Below are 17,035 nucleotides of genomic sequence, written 5' to 3'. Positions count from 1 at the left end.
GGGACTTAGCATCCTACACTGGCTCTAAGTCTCCGGTTCTGTGTTTATTTATATATATTGCACATGTCATCAGAAAATAAAAAAGGAATGCATGGTACAGCTGTGCGGACTTGGCCATTGTGGCTTGGCACCCAGCTCCCCTCTAATCTCTATTGCACAGCTCACATCTCTCAAACCACCCTGCCTGTGCACTCACTCTCCCATAGGAAAGTCTTCATCACCCACTTCCTAAATGAACACCAGCAGAGGCAAATCCATAAAGCTGCTTCAATCTGAACACCCACCTAAGAGATGGGATCTCTGGCTGTAAGTGTTTACCATGCTGGAACTGGGAAGATCTAGGTCACAGACTCGTAGGATCATTAGGGTTGGAAAAGACTACTAAGGTTACCCAGTCCAACTGCCCTACTAATTGACTACTAAAGTTACCCACCATGCCCTCAGTGCTGCATCCATCAGTTCTTATCTCCAGGGACAATGACTCCACCACCTCCCTGTGCAGCCTGTGCCAATCCATCACCACTCTGAGAGAATAAATTCTTCCTAATACTCAACCTGAACCTCCCCTGGTGCAACCTGTAGGTCGTTACCTCTGATCCTATGATGTGGAGCCCAAGCTTCACATGATGCGAGAGGCAAGCACTGCCATCTAGGCAGGTCAAAGCCTAGCTCAGCACAACTCTCTCCCATTGCCTGTTCCACCCCAACAAGCAGAGGAATACACACTCAATACAGTCATGCTGTTATGTGAAGGAGAGAGGATGCAGCCCTTCCTAAATCCTGACTTTTACATATCAATCTGCAGCAGTGGTTCCCCAACTGTGTAACGAGTACATTAACTTCAGTCAGGTTGATTCTCCAGAGATGACGAAATGGAAAAGAGTAATCGAAGCCAACTGTGATAGAGTTTGTGATTAAGCAGCTGATGATCAATAGAAGTTATCTGCAGGGCACAGAGTGTTAATGAGCTACCATTCCTTTTGCAAAGAAACACCTGAGCCCATGTTCCCTGTTCAACACAGCCCAGAGAGGACAGCAAGACATCCCTGCCCTTAACTTCAATGCAAGAACATGGCCACGGGGTGGGTAGAGAGTCCTCATGTCTCCCTTGCCTGCATTCCTGTTAAAAGGGTGATGGTGCAAGAAGGAAACTAAACAACTTCAAAGATGAATGTGGCTAGAAAGAGAAGGATGAAAAAGGTTAACAGCCTGATTCAAGGCTCGAGATGCTGCGTTTGGGAGGAAAAAAATAAATTGAAAAAGCATTCATAACCTTCTCCGACAGCTCCATTAATTCAGAGACCTTCCAGCTCTGCAGCTGTAATGCTGGCACCCAGCACACCTATAGGGAAAGGCATCTTGGAGCACAGGGAGCAGCCAGGTACTGCTCCCTGCAAACAGCAGCCACGTACAAAATGAACTGCAGTGCATCCTGTAATGGCTGTCATGCTACCCTGCCCCCTGCAGTGATGTAGCTGGAACATATTAGGTGTTAATGCTCATTAATGTCTTAAATTCATCCCAAAAGATTTTAAGGCACTAACAAGTGGACTTTAGAGAGGATTTCTTGTAATAATGCAACCACCTGTTTGATGGCACACAGCAGCAGGGCTGCAGAAGGGTTTTGGAGAGCAGGTGGAAAGGAGAACTTCAAATTAAAGCTACTGAAAAGAAACCAGCCTCGCATCAGCAGAGACACAGAATATCATTATGTCTGCCTGCATTCAGGCGCATCGCTGTAACTAATCACTTTTCTCTTCCAGAAATGTCCAGAGAACTGTTAGTGACCGCAGGGAGCTGCTACAATCTTTGTACTACAATCCCTCCCAAAGTTGTGTCTCCTCTGATAGCCCAGCACTGCCTGCCCACAGAAGGGATTTGCTTTCCCAGAGCTCACACAGCCTTCATACCCTTGGAGGGTCTAGGAAAGACTGAGAAAAGAAAAACAACCAGCAGACAGGATACTCTTTCTGGAGTGTCCCAAAGGAAACAGAGGGGATGAACACATTAAGATTTCTCCCCCCAGTTTCTCAAATTCTCATGGAAATGGGGCTTACAATTGTCCTCTGCAGAGACCATGTCAAAGCAGATCATTAATACTACTTGATGCCGAGGATCTTTTGTATTAAAAAGAGCATGGCTATTACTTAGTCCAAATCTCTATATTATTCATAAGATCCATATCTATCATGGATATAGTATTTATGCTACCATGGGGAAATATAATAAGCAAGCCAATAAGCGCTTCCTTCCTCCAGGTCAAGATGAAAGTCTGTATCTTGGAAAGCAATGCTTTCCTTGGGCAGCAGAGCTCCTATCCCAGGCTCCCAACTCAACTCCATCAGCAAGGAAATAAAGCCAAGGTAAAAAAAATAACTGCTTTCCCTCCCAGCCCTGCATCAATCCAGCAAAGCAGGGGAGGAGGCAGTGCCTAGGTGCAGTGAGGCCAGCAAATATCCTAGGGAAATAAAGGTCTCTTAATTGATTAACTAAATAATTAGTTAACAGAGCAAAACAAAATCATGTTAGACTGTAGCACAGGCCCCATGAAAGTGAAAAGAAAGAATGTCACCAGAACGTTGGATTATTACATATAGATGACAGCTCCAAGAACTAGATTGACCATCCAACCTCCTGACTTCCCTTTGCACAAGACTGGCTGTGAAAGAACTTCAAGTGGCAGCTCATCCATGCAGCACGGTCCAGCAGTCTAAACATGGGCCAGACTTCTTGCTGTCAGCAACCTGGTGTGACCTCGAGCAAATCAGTGTCTTCCCTCTCCTCAACCATAAAATGGAGGTGAAGATGCTTGGCAGCATCTTGTTGGGCTGGAAGCATAAACACATCTTTCTGGGAAATAGCAAAGGAGCAAGATGCCAGGTACATTTTCTCCCTTAATAATAGGGGAAAATAAACCCCATCCCTCAAATACTCATCTGCCTGCTGTGCTCTCACTCTGGTTCCTCTGACATTTGGGCTCTGCTGGGATTTGGCATGAGAACAGACTCACCCCATCTCTGGAACATGGCCAGGATTTATTTTTAACACAGCTCTTGCTGTGAACATTTGTGGTGGGATTTGTATGATCTCACAGCGATCTCTGCCTCTGAGCCGTGCTGGTATCCAGAACCACTGAGCAACCTCCCTCATCCTGAGCAAAGTCCCTCACCCATGGCAGACCAAAGCATCCCATCCTCCTACATGTACAAAAGGAGCCTTGGGCAGCCACTTCAGCTGGAACTTCTCAGGCTCTCCAGGGGTAAATCTGCCCTAATGCATATGATCATAATTGTTGAATGGCTTGGGTTAGAAGGGACCTCAAAGACCATCTAGTTTCAACCCCCTGCCGTACGCAGTGTTGCCAACATGTAGTTAAAGCATTAGGTGAGTTTATGTCACACCCCATCCATAAGATAAACTAAACACAGCCCTGAGCAAGGCTTTGAGTGACCATTTCAAAGTCATGGAGATCGCCACCAAGTCCTTTAAGTCTTTTTGGCTTTGGGTTGTGAGCAATGGGGCGGAGCAGAACCTGTGGTCCAAGAGAAGGCTTGAAGAGTGGGCTGAGACCTCATGTATACCTTAAAACATGAGGTCCTTTGCTTTGGCACACACATGGTGCCCATCATCTCCCTTTGCTCAATGCTCCACATCAATTACAGTGCAGAGATGTAAAATGACTGATACTTTTAATACAAAGGGCCTGCCATTTATTTATTAGCTGGCAACTGGCCCTGCAGTCCAGGATGGATGCATTATAAATCAACTGCATTTCTAACCATTAAAAATTCATCCAATTCATAATGTAGGACACCAGTAATTTCCTTATTAGTGTTGAGTGTGAAGAATTTTTCATTCCCCTCCCTTGGTTTTACTTTGCTGCTTTGCCTTCCCAAAGATCTTGCTCATCTGAGGATTAGCTCAGCTTAATCCTGCAAGAGGGAGGTAGAGGGCTGGGGGAAGGGAGACAAGGGCTGAAGTCATTTCATTCCAGTGTTTTCTTCTAATTGCCAATTTGCCATAGGTGCTTAGGAGACTCAGATGCCTTCTCTCCCAGTCACTCTTATAGGAGCCAGAGAGACTGCTCAGCCTGAATTTAAGAGATGTTTTTAGGGAGGAAAAAAGCCCTCTCTCACAGTGGGGAAAAAGGAGATGGCAGGGCAGGATTATGTAAAACTTGTTAGAATATATTAGAAAGAGCAGGTGCCCGACTGATATAAAACTGTACATTTGAAATAGATCCTATATAGATATATATTTAAATACACGCATATATATTTACATACAAATGCATATATATATATATGTATATATATATATATTTACATAGGTATGTTATTATCCTTCATACTCAGTGCTCCAAATCACTGAGAAAAATAGGTTAGTAGGGCTGAAAGAAAGGTGTGACACTTCCACAGACCCATCACTGCTTCAGAGAACCAGCGTCAGCACAAATATGACCTTGGAACCAACAACAGGCAAAGCTGAGCCTACACCATACTGCAGGTCATCCCCAGTTGCGGTACTGCACGCCATATTGACTACACTGGTATATATTTGTACGCTCTCATCGAGTCTTGGTTTATTCCTGTCACTAAAACAGATATATTCATGTAGAGACAGGGAGAGAGGGCCTGAAAAGCAGATTTAAACAGGGTTCAGTGTTAGGTAACTCACCGTCTGGTTAGGAACAAGCGTGCAGGAATCTGAAAGTGGATTATGCAATAACCAACCCCTAATGGGAGACAAGCCCAGGCAGCTGGAGCAATCCATACATGCCATGAAGTCAATGTACTTTTCACCTCAAGACACTCACACACAAACTTTGTGTTAGCTCCACGTGGAGATGGGCTCAAACAAGACTGAAGAACGTCTCTTTTTGTGGGTCTTTCCCCACCTTTCAGAGCCAAACAGGACATTTTGGTCAGTTTAGCCAAAAATCAGCACTTAAATTAGTTATTTCCTAGTCTCTCCTGATGCACAGCTTCACTGCTGGATCCTGGGTTGTGCTACTTGTCCCATAGGGCAGCACCAACCAGTAACATTCCTGCTGTGAATGCTGTTCTGCAAATATACCCTGATTTCTAAACTACAGCAGCTATTTCTAATTAGGAATTGCAATTTAACTGGACAATGAACAGAGAATGAAAGCCTTCAGTCTTCTAACCAGAAGACAGCTCACATCTGACCACAATGAATCCCAACACACCTCAGAGTCCCCATCCTTCAGGCCCCAAAATAACAGAGGTGCCCCAGCACCCAGATACTTTCCCAATGACCAACATTATAAGCTGCAGTAACTTTATTAAAAGCAAGATTAAAAATAAATAAATAAATAAATAATCAGTACCACAACTCTACCCACACGCACAAGCTATTTTAATGCAACCCACAGCATAATTCATACAATCAATGAGCCATTAGGAGAACACTCTCGAAACCTCCTTCATTACCACTGGCACCAGCACTGCAATATCTCAGGTCACATACTATGTACCATGCTTTTAGCTCTCATCTTGCTGGGACAAAGCCCCAGGTGTGAGAAGCAATGGCTGATGGACACTGCTCTCCTTCCTCTGGCCTGGACACCTCTTTCAGGTTTAAGAGCACCATAGGGTCACAAGTACTGTGAGTGTGACTAGGCAGAGAAAAGCACGGATATCTGGGGACATAGCCACTAATGTAGGGAGTAGGAGGGTGTGTGAAGCACTGCATTAGGTGAGGGTATAGGTAGCAGAGTGCTTGAGCTAAAACAGATGCAATACATCCTCCCTGAAATGATGCATCTCCTGGGCAGTTGTGGTGGACTTCCCACTTGCCAACAGCTGAGCTTCTCCACAGACTCCAGCCAAAAAGCCAAGCTTTGAAAGTCCAAAGTTAGTAGAGCACACATAGATGAGTATAAAGACCCTCATCAAATTCCACAAGCATATCTCAGACGGGTTGTCTCGAAGGACAAGACCATCAGGTAGTGGGGAGTCTCAATGCACAAGTCTCAGCCTACCTCACTAAAGTAATGGGAGTTGGCTCCTGCTGGAGAAGAGCATAGAATAGAGCATATCTAGAGGATAGAAAAGAGAAGTTCAGAGATAGAGCAAAGACATGTAAGGAGGGACTGAGGTCTATATAACACAGCTCAGGGCTGGGCATTGGGCAGCGGAGTGCTGCTGTCACTTCACACTGGGCTCCACGTTTATATTTCACATAATAACATTTGACAATTTCTCTTATTCCTGAGGGGTGGAGGGGAGGAACACAACAAAAACAAAACAACAAATAAAGCCCCACTGATTTCCACTACCAGTAGTTGGTTTTGTTTTTGTTTTCAGGGGGAGAGTAAAAAAAAAAGCATGCAGAAAACATTTATGGCTTGGTTTTGTTGTTGTTTTTGATTGAAACGAGAACACGAACTGACCAAAAATAGAAATGCTACAGACTTTTCAGCTTCTCATACCCAGGATGAATAAAACACACTAAATGAAGAGAAAGAATTGACCATGCCAAGATAAACTGGGGTTGTAAGTGTCCTTCCCATTTTGTGTTCAAGACTATTAGAAGCAGAGGTAAGGAAATCAATTTGTTTGAAAAATATGACTTTTGAAATGACCACAATGTTCCCTTTAAACTGCATTGAAAATACAAGATAAAGACAGGGTACTGAGTGAAAGAGTGCTGATGGCACTTTTATTGTGTGATTTGCCTTGTTTTTTTTCTGAAGTACTTCTTTTTAGCCGATTACCATGTATTTACAGTTAGTGTAATTATATCTAATTACTTAATTAGCATGAATACATGTAATTACTAACTTCAAATATGTAATTATGTCAGGGCAGCCTGTAATAAATGAGGTTGAAAAAAAAAAAAACTCTCATTAGGACTCGATGGAAGGACGGCTGCTCCGCCCGTGCGGGGAACGCACGGCGGCCCCAAGCTGAGCCAGTCCTGGAAGAGGAAAGCACAGGCAGTGCCGTTCATCTGGCAACAAAAAACCAACCCAAAAAACCCAATACCAGCCCCTTGACCCCAACAGCTGTGTTCCACAGCGCTGGTGGGAGCTGAGCATCTTCCCTTGGAGGCAGAAAAGGATCTGGAAAGGATCTGCCACCCAGCTTTGTTTACTCCAGTGAAATCTGGATTGTTTTCACAGATCTGTGTCCATCTCAAGGAGACTTCGTTTATCTGACAAGACATATCAGGGAACAGAACAACTGCAAAACCCGAGCTGTGGCATTTGGGTAAACCTCAGAGCTCCAACCCAAGAGCAAATCTGCATGCCATGCACCGTGTTGACAATTAACGCTTACTATTGAAGTAAAGCAAGACTCACAAGCATTTCTTCAGAAAGATTACCAGTCCTTCTCCAAAAGCAATCTCATAATTACCCACTTTGCAAATCCAAGTTCTGAACACTGAAGACGGAGCTAAACTGTTTACTGCTATGGAAACTTCTATGGTGATGCTGTCCTACCAACAGCATTAAGACCACCTCATGGACTTAGCTGAGGTCAGTGCTCCTTTCTCTTTTTCCCTCCAACCAGGCACTATTTGCTGCAATGAGCTGACACTGCCTGTCCACAAGGACCAGTGACCATTTTCTCAGCACAGACATGGGTAAGTTGGGTCTTTATCTGCATTATCAAACCCCTTGACCTTGGGATAGCATGTAGAAAGGCATGGTTCTATCCTCAGATGTTCTGTCCACAGTGCTTGCTCTACAACAAGCCCTGTTCTTCTCTCCTCTGTTTATTTCCAAATATAGAGAGGTGCAAACCCCTCACAACCTGTCGCTTCTCTTGCTGACATCTGCCAAGAAGATATGCCACTTGGTTGTTCCTCCACGTGCCAAAGAACAGGAGGAAAGGTCTATTTTAGGTTATGCTTCTGACATTGCTTTGTGGTTGTTCTGTCCTTGTTGTTAGCCCTCTTCCTTAACCTTCCAGGTGGTGCTGAGGATGGCTGAAATGAGGACTGGCTGCAAACCATAGCACTGCCGTGGAGTTATGGTGTGAGGATGGGGAGAGCATATCCCCAAAGACTCAACATTTTGTCATGAGAAAGCAAAACAGTGCAGTTTCTTCTCTGGCTCTTGAAAAAGCCTTTGAATAGGAAGAGGGAAGGATCCTGAGCCCAGCTCATTCCTGCTACGCCTTTAAATGAGACAGTAGCAGCAAAAGGGTAAGGGAATCATAGAATCATTAAAGCTGGAAAAGACTTCTAAGATTATCTAGTCTAACCGTCCACCTACCACCAATATGCTCACTGACCATGTCTTTCAATGCCACATCTCAACAGCTCTTCAACGCCTCCAGGGACAGTGACTCCACCACCTCCCTGGGCAGCCTGCGCCAGCTGGGAGTTGAATCCTGCACCCTTCATCCCATTGACAGAAGGACACCAAATCTCTATGTGGGAAGACATGTTAGCTGGAAAAGTATTCACAGGACAACACTGGGCATAGAAACACAGGCAGGGAGCTGCTCTCCATATTTCAGCTGCAATTCCATTATGCAGAGCTAAGTGGCTGGGAATAAACATCCGTCATCCCTGCGTGATAAGCGATGTTTGCTAGTATAGAGGGTGACAGAAATCTATATCACATCAATGTACTATTAATACTGCATTAAGCATATAGAGTTTGCTCTCCTCATTGCAGTGCAGTAATGGGTATCGGCATGTCCTCAACCCAGACGATGTCTAAGAGAACAGGGACAATTGCAGGAGGAAGGAAGGAGAAAAGCTGAGTGTTGAAAGGAGAAATTATTTGCTGAGGATGCTGCTTTAGCAACACCTATATACAAAGGAGAAACCCAGGACGCCATGAAAAGCCTTTGTTTGAGAGTGCTACAACCTTGCACACGGGCAGGGCTCCGGGAGGGGATACCTTGCATCAATCTGGGCTCAGCTGAAGTATTTTTGGACCAAAGAAGTTCTTCCCTCTCCAAATGGCCGGCAATGAAGAAATGTTTGTGTCCAGGTTTTGCACAGGAGGAAGGAAAAACCCTTCAATGAGAAAACCATAGGGAGAACAGGAGCAACAAATATTCTCCAGCTCAGGTTTAAGTTGAGCAGAGCACATCAGATCAAACAAAGCCCTTACAGCAAAAGCTCCCCGAAGCATGCTTAATTTAAAAGGTGAATTATGAAACTTTCCAGCCTCAAGCAAAGCCACCAGTGAAATAAGAAGTTTCGTCCAAGTCTCAGGGACTAAAATACAACACACTCCAAATCCAGCCATGCCTGAGGTCTCCAAGCCTTGGTTGTTGCTTTTTGTCCTGTGAATGGCAAGAGATCCCAAAAAACCCCACAACTTTTCAGCCTGTCAGCATCCAGCTGTGATATAACTCTTGTTAGCACCCAAATATAGCACCTCGCTTTGGGATCTGGTTTCATCACCCTCAGAGGCCCCAGGACACCCAGAGCACAGAAGTGAGCAATTGGTTGTGAATTTCCAGGGTGTGCACAGTCATTGCTAGTACTTTATTTCCCCCTGTGGCTCCTTCCAGCTCCAGGTGTCCCCCACGGCACATTGAGCTCTTTATCAAACAGCCCTATGAAACTCCAAGGTCATATTCCCCTGCACCCCCTTACAACAAGACCCACAGGGCATCTGCCCTGTGCAAAATTCAGTCTTTTGTGTTTTGAGCTTGGCTGCTGCACCCTTGCAAGATTACCCACGTGCCAAAATGGTCGGCGCATAAAATGATTCAAGAGAGCATAGAAAGAGAAGAAAAAAAATACACACTCCTCCTCCCCCACCCCATCCCCCCAAAGCCATCAGAGTTTGTAAATCATTTTTGAGATGAGGTGCTATAAGCAATGTAAAATATGTAATTAACGGCACAGCAAAACCACGCTGCACTCAGCTTCTCTGCTCCTGCCTAATCATTGCACTCCTCCCCTTCCTCTGCAAACAGACCAAATTTAGTGCATTAAAATGAAAATCAAAGGGAAAGCCGGGTGTGTTAATTGGATACACCCCATCGCTCCAGCACTTGACGAGCTGTGATAACAACTCAGGAGCTGGGGCCAACTTACAGCACCTGGGGGGCTGCCCCAGGGACCCCCCCCCCCAATGGAGCAGAAGATCCTTTTCCTTCAGCAGAAGGTTTAATGCAGGTGGGAGGTTGGCGTCCTCCCAGAGCTCTGCTTCCAGGGGCTGAGTTATGTTTCCTGCGCTCATGAGTCAGCAAAGAGGAGAGCAGGAGGCGACTTCAGTGTGGCACTCCTTGCTCACAGCTGGACCATGAGAGATGTGAATTTCTTGGGGTATTTTTATTTTCTCTTCTTTTTATTATTCCAGGTTCTGCCTGGAATTGAGAAACACCAAACGGATGAGCAATAACAGGGGAGGGATGTTATCTGGACCTCCTGCATTACAATCTCAGAGCTGCTAAAAAGCACAGAATAAAGTGAACTACTGACTATGAGCTGCATGTCGAGGGGGCTGCACCCAGCCCACACTAAGAGACTCCCAGAAAAGCATCCTTTCACCAAGCACTTTCACACTTAGAATTTAGGAGCACAAAACAGAGGACCACTTTACCACCACCTGCTATCCTAATGAGCCAAGCTCACAACCCAGATTTATACAGAGAAACAGAAAAGCTTTACAGAAGCCCATGAAAACAAGTCCTTCAGCTTCTAAGCCTACCGTTCTTCATCAGCACACATCTGCCCCGTCTATGGACACGAGTCCTGAGCTTGTCCTTGTCCCAAGGAGGCAGCCCCACAGCTGGGAAACTGCTGGAGGAGAAAGGGGAGGCAGGTCCTTTCCCCACAGCTCCTGCTCATGCCTTGGACACAGCGAGGCAGAGCCCAGCTTTGAATGGCACTTTCAGGCAAGGGGGGAAGGTGACTGGTGGGTGGTGGAGAGAGGGTGAAGGGAGGTGAAGGTGAGGGTGGAAAGTCTCCTTTGGAAGCACCTACATGTATGTTGTGATTTCTGAGACCTGAAATTCACTTTGGTTTCTGAGCCATACCAAGACCCATTCTCCTCAATAAAAAACCTTCTCTCCTTCCTCATCATCTTAGCCTCTTCCTCCTCACCCTCCTTCCCCTGTCCCCCAGCCCATCCCCTGGTGCTCGCGGGGCTCCAGCCGGCTCGGGGACTCACACGTGTCTGGCTTGTGGCAGTTGTGACCTTGTCGGAAGTACTGGGGGTTCTCGATGACGGGGATGCGGGTCATGCCGATCACCACTGTGTCCGGGCCAGCATCCAGGGACGAAGGTGTTGTGATGCCATGGTTGATGTGGTGGAGTGGGCTGGCAGAATCCTCCTCTCCGCTGATCACTGCCACGGGACCTGCGAACACCAGGAATATCCATTAAACATGGCACGGGGATGGTGACACAAAAGCCCTGTTGACCATGAATTGCTGTGGGTCACCCATCCTTCTGTCCCACCCCACGCCCATGACCGTGCAGAAAACACATCTCACATTTTCTCTATTAGTACCATGGTACCAGTCTGACAACTCCACAGGGGTTAAGGTAACTACAGGTGGCAACACAGCAGCGGTGAATCCTGCACAAAGTCATCTCTGTGCTGTCACGTGGCAGAGCAGTCACTCTGGTGCCTGTACACTCTGCTGTTACGAGCTTGGCAGAATACCAAGCTTAGACAAGAGAAACATTACTCCCAAAATGATCTGTTCTCCTCCAAACCCACACTCATATATTTGTTGCTCAGCACGTCACCAACCTTGTCTCCACTCTTCCAGTCCCACCCTGCCCTGCATACAGAGCCCTCTGATCAGGATGATACCTACAGGGACCCATGATGTACTGCAGCAGATCCTGCTCAGCTCATGCCATGCACACGCACAGGATACAGAGAAGACAGTGCCAGAGCTGCACCCAGCATCACCCACCAGCTGCTCTCCCGGGTTGGTCCACCTGCCTCATAGCACCCACTTCCAGCCCCTACAGAGGCTCTACACAAACATCTCCATCACAAGGTAAAACCCTTAAATCCCCTCTGCAGCAATGTAGGTTGCTGAGGAGCTGGGTGATAAGGACACCACAATGCAACCTGCCTTACACTTTTGCAAGGGGTTAAAAACACACTCAGCTAAAGATGCTCCTTATCTCCTGCCTGGAAGCTGCCAGGGACCTCCAGCAGGTCAAACAATGATAAGCAGAGGTGCTGCATTAAGGCTTCAAATCTATTCAGAGAGGCCTGTCTTTTACCTATATCACACTGGAAATACCTCTTTTCCATCAGCAATCTACTTCTAATTACACAATTACTTTATTATGTACCACTAGCAACAAAGAGGGGAGTCTTCAGGCCATTTTGCTCTTTGGAGTCTCTGGGAGGACAGGGTGAATACAGGCTGCACACAATAACTCTGCCTGCATTAACCTCATCTAAAGGCTGCCCATTTTTGAGGCATCAAGTATTGTTTGCTCTTCCAAGTGAGATATAATAAAGCTATTGTGTAATAAGCAGAGTCCTGGCAGCCATGGTAGGTGTCTTAGTCACAAGGAAAAGATCTCTCTCTTTATTGTGAATTCTTTCTGGTAGGTTCTTGTTTTTATTTAAGTTAGTCCCGGGACCCACATGACTTACAGCTTCTGAGAAGCAAAGGCAAAACTCAACTGTTGCCACAAGATGCCTCTGTTGGGACTAAACATGCCATGTTTGTCCAAACACAATAAGTAAACAGATAATAGTGGTTTGAAGGACTTCTGTTCACTCATGTTGGCAACCGTTTGCATGCAAACCCAAAGGACTGACTGGGTTTTGTGTGCTGCACATCTTCTCTGCTAACTGGGCTGTGGTGGGAAGGGGCCACCTCTGCACTTTGAGGAGCATTTTGTTAGAAGAACATGGCTCTGTCTGAAGGAGTAGGGCATGACCAAGGTGGCTGGGTACTCATGAAACTGAGCACCACCAGCAACTACCTGCTGTTCAAATGGCAATTTCCATGCCAATAAGCAGGATCCAAGTCTGATATTTACATTTTCCAGTTGTTTTCTCTTCCTGCAGCTGAGCATCTACATGCCTAGTTGCACAGCTCAAACCTGTCCAAGATCTCTAAGGCAAAGGCAACCGTGTCTCAGTTAATCCACATGTTCACTCCTCCCCAGATAATGGGTACCATGATTTGACTCGATCTTTCAGTTCTCCAGCTACAATCAAAGGTGGAAGGCATTTGCAAGATCTACAACAACTAAAAGTTAAACTGATGCTCCATGACCATCCCTGCCTCTTCCTATTTCTACAAAATGGGAAAATCCAAGCAACTGCAGTCAGGACACCACAAGTCCAACAGTCCATATATTCTATGTATTCTGTTCTTGCAATGGAGGTCTTGAGAAAAAGAAAAAAAAAAACATCAGAGTCCTAAGAATCAAACCACATCAGTTGCAGTGTCTTAGCTTTCAAGATTCCATTAAGTACTTCAACCCACAGGTCGCATGGAGCTCGCACGCACCATTTAGCAAGCTCCTCCACAGTATCCTCAACAGGGTATAACTGGATTAAAGACACAACTTAGAACTGAGGGTATCTGCAAGCTTCCCCCATTTTTAATGATGCTGCTGTTGTGAAAGGCATGGGAGTAAAACTCTGGGCAGCATTAACTCATACAGCAACGGTCATGGCTCCTCACATGTTACATTTCCAACACTGCTTAGCAGTCACAGATGAGACCCAGCTCCCCCCAAGCACACGACCACCCTCCTTCCCCTCCACATCTCAGACAAGCACCAGGTTTGCTGCACAAGCCTGAGGCAGACTTAAACATCACTGATAACCAAGCAGTCACTGATCACTCTTATAGGTCTGACTACTGCTCTGACACTCAAACATACACCATTAGCCGTAACTTCTACCTGTAACCATAAGGCAGCTACTCACACTTCAACGTTGTTGATTTTAATCTCCCTTGGTGGTATCACGTATTTTTTTGCTGCTAAGTAGGTAAAGAGGTTGAGTTTTTGATGTGTAATGCTGATGAATGGCTTTATTTGGGAGAATTCTCACTGGTTTTAGCAGAGGATTTTCCAAGTGAGGTTAAAGGGGGGGGGAAAAATCAAGTAGGAAAAGAGTACAGTACTTAAGATTTAGGTTTATGTCCACTTGGCAGAAGAATGGGTGGAGGACATAGGAATCAAGCCAGTTTTGTACTGTAAAAATGCAGACTAATAGTCAAAGGTAGTATGGGGCAAGTCCTTTTGTACAGCCCTGCAGACTAAATGCATTACATGAAATATTTCTGCAGCTGCTCTGAAACTTAACATCTAAAGAGCAATGCAACAGATTTCTGCGTGGATAAATCAGTCTGTGCTACAAACATACTGCAGATATTCAGAATCTATTTGCTAGTATTTTAAACAGCTTCTGGACATTCTGAGCATCAAATGCATCATGTCTCTTATTTTCTTCTCACCACTCTTCCCTGTGGCTAAACTGGAGCTTGGCATGGTGGTTTTGTTCCTATCTGTCTGGAAGCTCTATGAAATAGGTTATATGTTTTAGTCCATGCCTATGAATCTTCTGGCTCGTTTATGGTGTTATCCAGACAACTTGTTACTTAAGAAAAATAAAGCACGTAATAATAAATAGCTTAAGGAGCCCTTGTTTGCATGATCAGATCATAATGGTAAATTATTTATCAAGGCTAAGAGCTATACTTTAAGATAAAATACAGGCTCGGGAGTATAGCAGATTTTATAAATAACCACAGATTAGAGAAGATAAGATAATGGTCACTTCATACAGATCCGTAACGTAATGAATGCTTCAAGGCAGACAGGTGAAGAACAACAAAAACTCCAGCTTGCTATGGCAGTAACCTCTCCAAAGTAGCAAAAATGATGGAAGGTGTAGAAAACATGACCTCCAGGGGAAAACTGAAAGAATCATGCTTTGTGTTGAGAGAAGAAGGCTGCAGGGACACGTGATAACAGCCTTCAAATATGTAAAAGGTTGCAGCAAAGAGAAGTATAATAGCTGTTCTTCACGTCCACTGGGGATAAAACAAGAAATAATAGGTTTAAATTGCACTGAGGGAGATTCGGGTTTGAATGCCTTCCTTAATGCCTAGCAGCATGCACAGCTGAGCACTGAGATAGATAACCCTGGGCTGCTGTGGGGGTTCTGCAAGCCCAGGAAGGGAAAGATGGGGCAGCACAGGACCACACTCCTTCCATGTGGTTCCGCAAAGGACAACTCCATCATACACCTTATCATGCACTCAGCACAGGACCAGAGTTTGCTTAAACAGAAGTGAGCAGGGAAGAGCCACGCATCCAGGAGCTATCAGTCAGAACATCATTTCTGATCAGAAATGATCACTGCGAGAGATAATTGTGCCATCCGCATTTGCCCGTGTAATATAAAGGAGCCATATAATTAACTTGCTTAATTAGGAACTGTATATGACCCGTAACTGGAAAAAATAAAAAGCTCTCCTAGTAAAGTGGGTCACCATGCATTGTATAGCAGCATTGATGCAGACCTCATTAAACACCAATATATATTATATATAAAATCCCCTCCTCCTCTGACTTCAAGCCTCTCTTCACCTTTCCACGTCTCCCTGATCTTCATCTTAAACGCTCTTCTTCAAAGGGCCGTATCACCACCTGGCCAACACATAATCCCAAAGCAGGATCTCAGCTGAGCTTTATGATTCAGACCTCTACATCCACATGCACACGTTTATTTATGACGCAGACACAAGACTAACCCCAAACTTCAGCTCCTCAGAAGCAAATAAACAAAATGTTTAAAGAATTCCAACCTTTTGCTGGAGCTGAAATCAAACAGTCCCCCAGGGCTGCTCTCTGCACCAGCAAGGAAGAGAACTGAAACTCATAAAACAATAAGTGAAAGCACAACAAATACAATTAAAACTCTGGCCATGCTCAGAGCGAGATCGCATTTACTGTCTCATAAAAAGAGCCTTGTCCTGTCAAGGCAAACAAAAGGAAATCAATTTCTTAATTTTTATTGGCAGATACAGGCATGGGGCCAAGGCAGAGCTTGCAGGGACCTGCTTGGAGCCAGGCTGCCATGGGCTCCAGCCATCCCCTGACCTCCTGTGAGGGGAAGAAGCCTCTTCTTCTCATCCCTTGGGATGTCCATCCCAATCATTGAGTTTTCCATCATGGGGATTCATTCCTCTTCCTCTGAGATCTCTAACCTGGGAAAGGCACAGCCTCTCCTTGCCTGTACCACCTACCAGCATGGAGCACCATACCCAGCTCCACTAGTGGTGGAGATCCCAAACCTACTGTGGGATGTCATAAGGAGCCCACTTAAAGCCTTGTCCCGGATTCTCAGCTCATCACACTCACATTTCCCCCTCAGCTTTTCCTCCTGACTTTTCCTCTTGGTGTTTTCCAACCAAACCTCCCAACTTCCACCTCAGGGGCACCTTGAACTCCAGCATGGGCTTTATGAGGAGGGAGCCGGGCAGCTACTGGGTAGAGGCCACAGCAGCACCCATTAATCTCTTGGCTCACTCATCCCTATCACAGACACGTCGTAAAAATGATATAAGCATTTCATTCAAACACCACTGCAAAGGGAGTGGGGAAGAGCACAGGGCCAATTGATTTCCAGTATGTCTGCTCTTTACCTCCAGGTATAAATACAACAGCAAAATCAATCGGAATAACATCATATCAGCTCTCTAATCTCTTCTGTTTGCAAGATGCACTTTATATACTGCAGCGTTTCCTACAGCTTGTCTACAGGAGGGCTGAGCCCTTTCCCACCCCAAATCCTTGCTCCCCTGGCTGGAAGGGAAATGTTCACTCTTCGGCATCCCTCACTGTTTGCTTGGGTTTTATGGGCATCCAGGAGTGCTAAGACACCACAGGGACACTGATATGGGGACACAGGTGAGGAAACAGCAGCATATGCTATCCCTGTACTCTTAGCACCCCATGGCTGTGTTTATAGCCCCATAGCATTCCTCCTTCTCACGGGCACCCTGCAGAGGAGCGAACCCACATAAGCACCCAGAGCTGCCTGCTCAGCGCTTAGCACACACATTTTCTTTCTGCATTTCCAATTTAT

The 17,035-nt window shown here is 45.6% G+C and overlaps 1 protein-coding gene across 5 annotated transcripts in view; it reads right to left on the bottom strand.

Moving 5' to 3' along the window:
• The window catches only part of NTRK3 (neurotrophic receptor tyrosine kinase 3), a 186,154-nt gene that overhangs the window by 83,409 nt on the left and 85,710 nt on the right, over positions 1 to 17,035 (bottom strand). For all 5 annotated transcript variants that reach the window (XM_015873065.2, XM_015873066.2, XM_015873068.1 and 2 more), the window contains exon 12: positions 11,114 to 11,302. In XM_015873065.2, the coding sequence (XP_015728551.1) occupies positions 11,114 to 11,302 (189 nt within the window). The remainder of the gene's footprint in view (positions 1 to 11,113; positions 11,303 to 17,035) is intronic.

The sequence above is a fragment of the Coturnix japonica genome, chromosome 10 (genome assembly GCF_001577835.2).
Source record: "Coturnix japonica isolate 7356 chromosome 10, Coturnix japonica 2.1, whole genome shotgun sequence".
NCBI lineage: Eukaryota > Metazoa > Chordata > Aves > Galliformes > Phasianidae > Coturnix > Coturnix japonica.
Note: the sequence above shows the minus strand (reverse complement) of the source record. Positions and strands in the feature narration are given on the sequence as shown.